Source organism: Mastomys coucha, unplaced genomic scaffold (assembly GCF_008632895.1).
Source record: "Mastomys coucha isolate ucsf_1 unplaced genomic scaffold, UCSF_Mcou_1 pScaffold18, whole genome shotgun sequence".
Taxonomy (NCBI): Eukaryota; Metazoa; Chordata; class Mammalia; order Rodentia; family Muridae; genus Mastomys; species Mastomys coucha.
Window position 1 is genome coordinate 91,801,609 of NW_022196900.1, and position 10,289 is coordinate 91,811,897.

Below are 10,289 nucleotides of genomic sequence, written 5' to 3' on the forward strand. Positions count from 1 at the left end.
AATAAATAAGCACAGTTAAATAAGTTAAAAAGAGACTTGCAGCTGGACAGTGGTGGCACATGCCTTTAATCCCAGCACTTGGGAGGCAGAGGCAGAGACAGGTGGATTTCTGAGTTCAAGGCCAACCTGTTCTACAGAGTGAGTTCCAGGACAGCCAGAACTACAGAGAAACCCTGTCTTGAAAAACAAAAAACAAAACAAAACTAAGAGAAGGGGGGGAAGGGGACGGGGGGGGGGGAGGGAGAGAGAATTGCGTAGCTCAAAGTAAGTATTATGGGCTGGAGAGCTGGCTCAGCAGTTAAGAGCACTGGTCGTTCTTCCAGAGGACCCAGGTTCAATTCCTAACACTCACCATGGTCTGTAGCTCCAGTTTCAGGAGGCTTCCTCTGGCCTCCGCAGGCATCAGGCATACACGTGGTGCACAGAGAGAGGCCCATGAGGAAAAAGCACTGCATACATAAATATTTAGAGATGGACAGACAGACAACACCTGTCTTAGGGTTCCCATTGCTGTGAACAGACACCATGACCAAGGCAGCTCTTATGAAGGACAACATTTAATTGGGGCTGGCTTACAGATTTAGAGGTTCAGTCCATTATCATCAAGGCAGGAGCATGGCAGCGTCTAGACAGACACAGTGCTGGAGAAGGAGCTCCGAGTTCTACATCTTGATCTGAAGGTCGCTAGGAGAAGACTACCACCTACCAGGCAGCTAAGAGGAGGGTCTTAAAGCCACTCCCACAGTGACATAACTTCCTCCACACCTACTCCAAGGCCACACCTCCTAATAGTACCACTCCCTGGGCCAAGCACATACAAGCGACCACAACACCCATACACATAGATAGAAAGATAGACAGACAGACAGACAGACAGACATTTGAAAGTATTAGCAGCAGCAGGGCACATGGGGATACTCCTTTAATCCCACCATCTTTGAGGTGGAAGTAGGAAGATTAGGAATTGTAGGCTAGTCTAGGCTACATACAGAGTGTAGGGCAGCCTGGGCTGACACCTTATCTCAAAAGGAAAAGAAAACAACTGAGTTATAACTCAGCAGCCATTTCTGATTAAAATACTGGAAGGCGGAGTTATTAATCTGTTGTTCTTCCCCAGCAATAAATCGCCTTAGCTAAGGAGTAGCGCAGGCAGAGCTTTCTCTGGTGGAGTAGACCTGCAGGGCTCTGCTGTTGGTGAGCACACCAGTGTGTGGCCCAGCGCAGCACTGACGATGCACAGAGGACTCCCGTTTGCACAGCTTCCTGTCTTCCATGTTATTGTCCAGTCAGATACACATTGAAGAGACTGCTCAACGAACTGACTTAAAAAACAACAACTTTTTTATTAGTTTCAACATCAAAATTTGTTACAGGTAATCAATCACAAGTGTCCTTCAAGTTACAGTCTGCCTTTGTCACCTCCTTACAGGACAAGGAATGTTAGAAAGCCTTAGGACACAGGACAGTTGAAGCCGATAATGAACTATGGCCCATCACATCAAGCATACTGAAATCACAGGACACACGGACAAAGCTCACTGACTGGTTTCCACAAGTGCAGCGAGGACTGATTACAGTGTACAGGACCAGGGGGACTACAGACATGTTGGATTCGAGACTAAAGCCAGCTGCAGGTTCAGTTATGAAGATCAATGTGCAACAGCTGTGAATGCTTTCTCACACATCAAAAGACACAAGTGATGTGAATAAATACTCAGGGGCTGAGAGCAGAGGGCACGGTACGACACAGGACTGACACCTGTTGTCCCTCCTCAGTCCCCAATCTGACTTAGGAAGAGTGGATACTAACAGGGAACAGTACAGAAAACCACAAATTGTCTGCATAGATAGAAAAGAAATCCTCTTATGTCAAGAACGCACAGCTGGCCCAGGTCACATGGGACCTGCAGGGTCTCAGGACCCACCTCAAGGACTGCAGGTTTTCAAGAGAAAGCACGAGCCTGAGTTAGTAGGTGTCTGCATGCTGATTGTATCTGGAATCACTTCTAGCTTTGACTAGAAACCACAGGGACTACGGCACGTTCCCAGCCATGACCAAAGATGCACAGTCGCTGTTATCTGTCACTGGGATACCTGCACTCAGGAACCCCCTTGTTGATTAGGCAGGGTCTTGGTACATGGCCCAGGCTGGCCTTAAACCTGCAAAGTCCTTGTACCTCTGCCTCCCAAGCGCTGAGATGACAGCATATGCCACCATGCTGAATACATTTGGTAATCCTGACTATGAAGTGTGCTCTGCTCAAGACGGAGGGAAACAGTGGCACTCTGAGGAGGAGGATGGCTCTGGAGAACACACTTTGAGGGGAGTTTGAAACACCAATAGTCATTTGCCATGTGGTTGCTCAAGGTTCATACATGGTACTCCTTCCGCTTAACTTTGTGTAGAATGAGTCTAGAACACAGACTTCTTGGTTAGAAGTAAATATTTTCCCAGGACTTCTGTCCCTCTGTACTGTCACACCAAGAAAAGGGAAAAATACCTGAGAGAGGGTTTACTCATGTATCCCAGGCTAGCCTCCTCCTCTCAATCCTCCTGCCTCAGCTTCCTGCAGGCTGAGATTACAGGCCAGTGCCACCACACCCAGACACTGTTTCCTTAAGACAGATTTATTAATTAGAGAACACAGAGGGAGGTGGAAGGTGGCCAAGCTCGCCTGACGGGTGAGCTCTGAGGCCCTAAGGAAAGGAAGGCAAGCAAGCAGGCGTGGACCCAAGGCATCAAGGGATCTGGTACACTCCCATGGTTTAATTATGCTTAAAGTTTTCCTCTGAAAACTAAATCCTCAAGTCTAAAAATAGTTTACATAAAAATATAAAGACCAGATCCATCATTAATCTGGAATAGAACTTGATTTTCCCACAGCGACCCTTTAACTCCATGCATTCTTTGAGCCTGGGTCCTCTCTCTTACTACAACTATTTACACTCTAACTGCATGAAAGTGAATGTCCAGGGAACCCACATAAGGTGCCAACACAACTGCTGGGGCCAAGGTAACATTATGTACACAGATTTGAACTTCTTAACTTCAGATGTCCTTTAACTGGTGGGTAGAAAATGTAAGCCAAGACAAATTTAAAAACTGGGTTACAATCACTTAGACAATTAGAACACGTACTATATAATGGGGAACATAAAAACTCCCCAGCTGTTGAGAACACACTTGCTGGCAGCTAGGGTCTACCCTACAACCAGAAGAAGCAAACTGGTGAGCTCAGCAATGCGAAGCAGTGTGTAGCCAAGGGTGACCTTGAATGCCTCCCAAAGTCCGGGGACCACAGGGCCTGTGCCTGCATCCAGTCAACTGGGAAGACCCACTGAGGGCTGGAGTTTGAGACCAACCTGGGCCACATTGTGAGACGTCACCTCAAAATAAAACATGCAGGTAATTACTTATTAGACAGATGGCTTGGATTTAAAAACCAGTGTGGGTGGAATCTACACAGAGGCTTCCCAATGGCAAATGCAGAGTTCAGCATTCAACAGTATCTGAAAGCAAGGGACATCTCTTCTGTTTGTGTTGGGTGCGGTGGCACACACCTGCAGTCCTGGCACTAAGGAGACAGAGGCAGAAGGAGCAGGAGTTCAAGGTCATCCTTGGGATGCAGCAAGTTTGAGGTCAACCTGGACTACATGAGACCCTGTTTTAATAAGACAGAAAACATGTGTGTGTGTGTGTGTGTGTGTGTGTGTGTGTGTGTGTGTGTGTGTGTGTATGCACACTCATGAAATCAATCCTACCACAGAAGGACTCAGCCCTAACATGTCACCCAAAGTACGGCCTCATTTCTCCATGGTCCTTTCTTCGCAGTAGTAGCCATGTTCCTCTCTGTTCTGTGCCCAGCCTCTTCACTTACGCCAGCCAGCTCTGAATACTTGCTGTGCGAGAGAATAGTCGGATGAGTGGAGCCGCTGACATACCTGCAGCACAGCACTGAGGCAGGAGAGCCTGCAAGGGACCAGTGATGCTGAGCGACCTACGGAAGCTCCAACAACACATCTTCAAGTGTAAGAAGCAATTCTATCTTAGTATCAACTGCAAGCAAAGGTGGAAATGTTTGTTAAAAGAGAAGCATGAATTACAAGCCCAAGCCTGCAATCCAAACACTCAGGACGCTAAAGAGAGAGAGCGGTCTGGGGCTCAAGATCAGCTTGGGCTACATAATGGGCTAGCCTGAGCAACCGTGTGAAACCTTATCTCAAAACAAAACAACAACAAACAAACAAACAAACTCAACCACCCCCAAAAGAATGATTCCTCTCCCTAATCCACAGGGGGAAGTACAGGTGATTTTTCTTTCCATACAGCTGAAATACTTGAGTGGAAAACTTTGAAGTGCGTGGTGCTCACCCCTGTGATTCCAGCATTTGGCAAGCTGAGGCACAAGGATCACAGAGGACTTGAGGCCTGGGAGCTACAAAGTGAAACCCTGTCTTTGAAGAAAACAAAAATGAGCCAGCCCCCCCCAATTTAAAGAGGTCTTCACAGTCTTATCATTATCGTCTAAAGTTAAGGTCGACTAACATCCATGATTATACACACAGCACAGAAGTCTCAAGCAGTAGCAGCCAGCATTAGGAGGGTCAAGAGAGTAACTGAAGAGCTGCCCCGCGTGCACGGGCTCCAACTCCATTGTCATCAGCCAAGCTTGCCGGTGACACATCCCACTGGCAAAGGCCGGGTTCCTCCAGCAGAGCAGAGGCTGGGAAGGGCTGAGCGGGGAGCAGAGTTTAGTACACCACCGTCACTGACTGCCAAGTAAGACTGATAGCCAGGAGAGCCAGGAAAGACAGACAGACAGGCAGGAGAGCCAAGAGCAAGCACATCTGCCCATGACATCTGGACCTGACGATCTCAGTCATTTGGCCTTTCATCCCCAAAGCTAGTGAAAAAATACTTGAGAGAAATGACTTCTACAAATAATTTTCTATCTCAGGTTTCTTCTCGTGCAAAAAAAAAAAAAAAGGTCATGTCTACTGAATAATAACACTCAGCCTTTGCTCAATATATTGTTAAGACACTGCCACACCTGTACAAAAATACCCACACCAAAGTACTGAAACCGTAAGACTAATTTTTAAATCTGTGAAAATGACAGTGCACTGGGTGACTCTAGCTCTGGCCTGTGGTACCCAATGCTCTACAGGTTCAAGGGAACTAATATTTCTGGGGGAGGAGACAGGTGCCACATGGTGGGGCTAACCTTGTCACTTAAAGTGCCATTTAGAATACTGTTCAAAAATTCAAACAGCTGGCCGAATCTGCTACTTCACCCTATGTTCCGGCCTGGGGAGACTGGCCCAATTGCCCGACGGATGCAGTAGCATCCCTGGGCTGTGCTCCTAGGCAGGCGCAGCTGGAGTAGTGGGACGCACAGGTGCGGCAGCCGCTCACAGCGCACAGTCAAGCTGCTCACTCAGTGCTGCTGTGGGAGCTTCCGGGCGCCGGGTCTGCGTAATTTTCTGTTTTGGGTTTTTTGTGTCTTCTTCCTCTTCAGTTTCGCTCTCACAGACGTGCACCACCACACTGGGGGTGGACTCGGTTCCCGCGTGCAGTTCATATTTTTCCCCTGCAAGCACAGGAAGGAGCCTTACTCCCAGTGAAGGAATGAATGTCTTCTATCTCCCAACTTCCTCTTCTACTACGTCATTTAGTGGCTGGGTTTTGTTTTTGTTTTTTTAAGACTTCTTGTCATGAAATCTGGGCCAGTTAGAAACTTGCTGGTGTAGCTGAGGCTGACCTTGAACTCTAATTCTTCTGCTTCCATCTCCCAAATGCTGGCTTTTTTTTTTTTTTTTTTAAACTCCTTGGAGTTGCACTCTGTAGCCCAGGCTGGCCCGGGCTTACTGTGTAGACGGGCTGACCTGGAACTCCCAGGGAACTGCCAGCCTGGGCCTCCCAAGTGCTGTTAAAGTTGAGTACCACCATGCTCTGCAGAGATTCTATTTGTAAAGACACTGTCCCTTCTCTCCTGGGCAACGTCAGGGCAGACTCCTGTTAGCACACACCTTCAAACCACCCTTCTCTTATTTTTAGGTGAAACTTCATGGTGCAAGCTGAGCACGAGCACACCCTGCCCACCATGTTCATCTCCGTGACTTTCCACTGAGCATGCTCAGGAATGCACCTGCCACTATATGAATATACACAAGCTCCCTTCACTTGGGGAGGGCTTGCTTTGCAGATAGCTCTGCCTCTCCCTGTAGGCACTAAACCTTTCTCTCTCTTATGTTCTATGCTTACTCTGGCTTTGTGCTCACTAAGATGGGAACCCATTGACTAGATTACATAAATACTACTTAAAATGTCAATATAAATGCTAACTGCTGCCCTACAAAAAACTAAGGTGGGCTAATTACAGTCATAATGGGGTTGGGTCACCATGGGAGGTACTGGCTAGGCGCTAGGCAGCAGTGTCTACTGAGGGTCTCTGATGTCTAAGAGCGGAACAGTCCAGGAGCAGAGCTCCTTCTCAGAAGCCTCTGAAACGCCCTAGAAGAGACACCCTGACCTTAACAGCAAAAAATCAGCTTCTCGCATTATTAAAGGGATAAGAGAAACAGAGCAAGAAAAGAAGGAAAGAAAGAAATGACAAAAGAGAGAACTTTGGAAGGATGATAGGTCATAGTCACTGTCACCTGAGGCAGCTGTCATCGACACAGTGCTGACTGGCTTACTGAGAGAGAGCAGCGAAATGTTAATACTGCCGTATTAACTCCTAGCTGAATGGCTGAAATTATCATGCTGCATATAGCATTTACCCCTTACAACCTACACAGATAAGCCAGGCTGGGCCACTGGCTGAGGACCACAGCACTGGGAAGTGCACAGCTCGAGTATGAACCCAGACTGGCGTGGCCACACTGTTCACTGGACAGTGCTGCTGCTGCTGCTGCTGCGGGGCTCCACACCGTAATGAACACAGTCTCCAACACACAAAACAGCAATGTCCAAGGACGCCGAGAACTAAGGTGGAATGATTACCTGGCCCCAGCTTGGAGACGGCACAGAGCAGGTCATAGTTGATCACTGGCATCGCATCTTCACTCTGCTTCCACCCCACAGGGGGTGAGGCGGGAGGAGAGATGAGGAACTGCTTGGTGGGCTGTGGTGGCCGTAAGTAGGACTTGTCCCGGGCCTCCCCGGACACCTGCACCTGCAGGGAAAGGCATGCTTATGAGCATCTATCTTTCCTTTTCTTTGGGTTTTGTTTTGCTTTGGAGACAGGGTTTCTCTGTGCAGCCCTGGCTCTCCTGGAACTCACTCTGTAGACCAGACTCATAGATCTGCCTGTCTCTACCCCCAGAGTCTTGGATTAAAGGCGTGCACCACCACCAGGGCTTTCATTTCCAACTTTATAATAATTGCTCCTTTCTTGGAGGAGTGATTAAACTGTTTCTCAAACTGCCTGTGACCTTCCAGGAGGTGGGCTGAAGTGGCCACAGACCCTGGGCCCTTGATAAACATGAGGTGAATGAAAGAACAAATGTATAAACAGACGGACAGAGATAAACAGAGGAGTGATGATGGCTGTTATCTGGGCTCTAAGTGACCCTCAGGCTTTACATGGAAGATACAGGCTCGCTCTCCCGAGAGGTCAAACTGGGAGCCTTTAGGAGACAGGGAGGTCTTTGGTCACGGGGACATATTTTAAGGGACAGTGGGACCCCAGCCCCTTACTCTTTCTGTTTCCCACGAATGAGGTGAAGAGCTTTGCTCTGCTCCATGTGCTGCTCCACAGCAGGCCCAAAGGAAAAGGGCCAGCCACACTCAGACGGAAACCTGCAAACCTCGAGCCAAGAATTTCTTCCTTTATAGCTCACTCTCTCAGGTACTTGCTACGGTGGGGTGTGCTGGCTAGTATATGTCAACCTGACGCAAGCTTCAGCCATCAAGGGAAGGGGACCTCAGCTGAGAAAATGCTTCCCAGAAGATCTGACTGCAGGCAGGCCTGTAGAGCATTTTCTTAGTGGCCGATGGGGGGGGGGCCCTGTCCACCCTGGGTTATGGTCCTGGGTTCTTTAAGGAAGCAGGCTGAGCAAGCCATGAGGAGCAAGCCAGCAAGCAGCACTCTGTAGGCCAGTAAGGAGCCTCCAGGTTCCTACCCAGGTTGAGTTCTTGCCTTGGCTTCCCTCAGTGAATGGTGATTCAAGATACCTAAGCTACATAAGCTTTTTGTGCTTTTGGTTAGTGTCTCATCGCAGTCCGGTACCCTAACTCATTCACTGAGAATGGCTGACTAGCACACTACAAAGTGCCTGTCTCAGAAGAGAGAAAATTGCAATGTGGTCATTAGAGGACACAGATGCATTTTCTTTCCACCCATGGATGAACTCTAAGGATCAAACTCAGGCCGTCAGGCTTTGTGGCCAGCACGGTCACAAGGTGTTGTTCTCTGTTTTTCTACGGATGTAGAAACATCCTCATCACCATTTTAGATGCCCAGAATATTTAATCTGCCAACCTCGAAGTGACAGGGCTCCGCCTCCCCTCTCCCCCCAGAGCCCTAGCCAAGCAAAACTACTTGGAAAGTGAATCCCTTAGCTGTTAGTCTCAGAGAAACAAAGACAGAGGCCCAATATGCTCCTAAAATACATAAAATTACATATGTGTAAAGTAAGGAAAAACACTGGGTCCCTGGTTCATGTGATTGCTGGTTTCACAAACCTCTGAGCCCGTGATGGAGGGGGAATGCATCGGGCTATGAACGCAAGCACAGCTGTGGGGGTGCAGCCACAGAACTCCCCATTACCTGTGCGAAGTAAAGCTTCAGCTTCCGGCCATGGAACTCACTCTCGTGGAGCTCGATCCGTGCTCTCGCTGCAGCCTCGGGCTTGCTGAAATTGATCCTCACTCTGCGAAAGCTCTTGAACAACTGGAATGTGACCTGGTCATCGTAGAGGGTGAACAGGGCCTCAAACCTCTCCTGCACAGGGAGCAGCAGGGCCAAGGGAAGCGGGAGGGAAGACAGAATTCTCCTATTAACCGGAGACCGGCTAAGGGGAAGCGGCAGCTGCGGCTCCTCCTTTCTCACAGGTGTTCAGAGCTGCTAGCTGTTGTAGACTGTCCTGGTGCTGTTTATATTTTGATGCTAATCCTGCCCCCAATGAGAAGCAGGTCACTACTCAGGTGATTCCATGTGAACCCCCGCTCCCCATTTTAACTGCTCAAATAAAGGCTAGAGCCTGTGATTGGGCAGTAGAAAAAAAAAGGTGGGGCTGGGAGTTTTAGAGAAGGGGAAGAAGGAAGGAGGAGAATAAGATGGAGGCTCGGGGAGAGAGAGGAAGATGAAGAGAAGGTGGGAGATGGAGCAGAGCCATGTGGCCTGGAGGAGCCGTAAGTAGCAAGGGATCTCATAGCTGGGGCATAGAGTGGTGTAGTGGTAGATCTGTCCAATCTAGGTGTACAGTTTATAAATATTATAACTGAGTTGTGTGTTCTTTGTAGGGGCACACTGGAGCTGGAGGTTTATCAATACAATTCTGGCTGATATTAATCATTAATTAATATGGCTGTCTGGTGTTTTCCATTTGTGACAATTTAGGTGGGCAAGAGAGAGGGTGAAATTCCCGAGCTGTCACTGGTGGTGGTTGTAGCTGACGGCCCGGGGAAGTCCATCTGTGGAACAGGAGCAGTAGCTCCAGGAGTTTGGGTGGCTTAGTAAGCCAGGTGCTGGAACCAGGGCCAGACAGCCATTTTCAGCATTGGGCAAGGAGGAAGGGGTGGCTTCTGATTCTAGAAACTAGCTAGACCAAGCATGGGCTTTTTAAAATTACATGCAACAGATACACCGTGACTCACGTGCTCAAAGTGTGCAATCTGCACAGACTTAAAATGGCTACCTCTGTTAGATATTGCAGGTTTAAAGGTTATGAAATATTTAGGGCCGGGCGGTGGTGGTGCATGCCTTTAATCCCAGCACTTGGGAGGTAGAAGCAGGTGGATTTCTGAGTTTGAGGCCAGCCTGGTCTACAGAGTGAGTTCCAGGACAGCCAAGGCTGTAGTTCTGACACTCCGACCTTCCCGGCTTCCCCACTCCTCCTGACACTCCGACCTTCCTGGCTTCCCCACTGTTCTAGGCATTTGTTTGCATGCTTACGTCCTCCTGACACACTGGGAGAGGTCTCCTAAGACTTCTTCCTCGTAGATCCTGAACAACACCGACTTAGCATGTGCACACAATAAAACACAGAGAAACCACTTCCTATCTTTTGTTTTTTAAAGACTAGGTCTCACACAGTCCAGGTGGTTCAGGGTTTTATTAAAA

General features: G+C 48.5%; 1 protein-coding gene across 5 annotated transcripts in view; it reads right to left on the minus strand.

Moving 5' to 3' along the window:
* Nucleotides 1–1,319: 1,319 nt before the first annotated feature.
* The window catches only part of Rcan3 (RCAN family member 3), a 20,532-nt gene continuing 11,562 nt past the window's right edge, over nucleotides 1,320–10,289 (minus strand). For 2 of the 5 annotated variants that reach the window (XM_031379056.1, XM_031379057.1), the window contains exons 3-5: nucleotides 8,775–8,948; nucleotides 7,007–7,178; nucleotides 1,320–3,970 (exon numbers count right to left, since the gene is read on the minus strand). In XM_031379056.1, the coding sequence (XP_031234916.1) occupies nucleotides 3,780–3,970; nucleotides 7,007–7,178; nucleotides 8,775–8,948 (537 nt within the window). In that variant the 3' untranslated portion in view covers nucleotides 1,320–3,779. Of the gene's footprint in view, nucleotides 4,058–4,996; nucleotides 5,592–7,006; nucleotides 7,179–8,774; nucleotides 8,949–10,289 lie in introns of those variants that run through there. The other 3 variants (XM_031379058.1, XM_031379059.1, XM_031379060.1) reach the window with 2 other exon arrangements.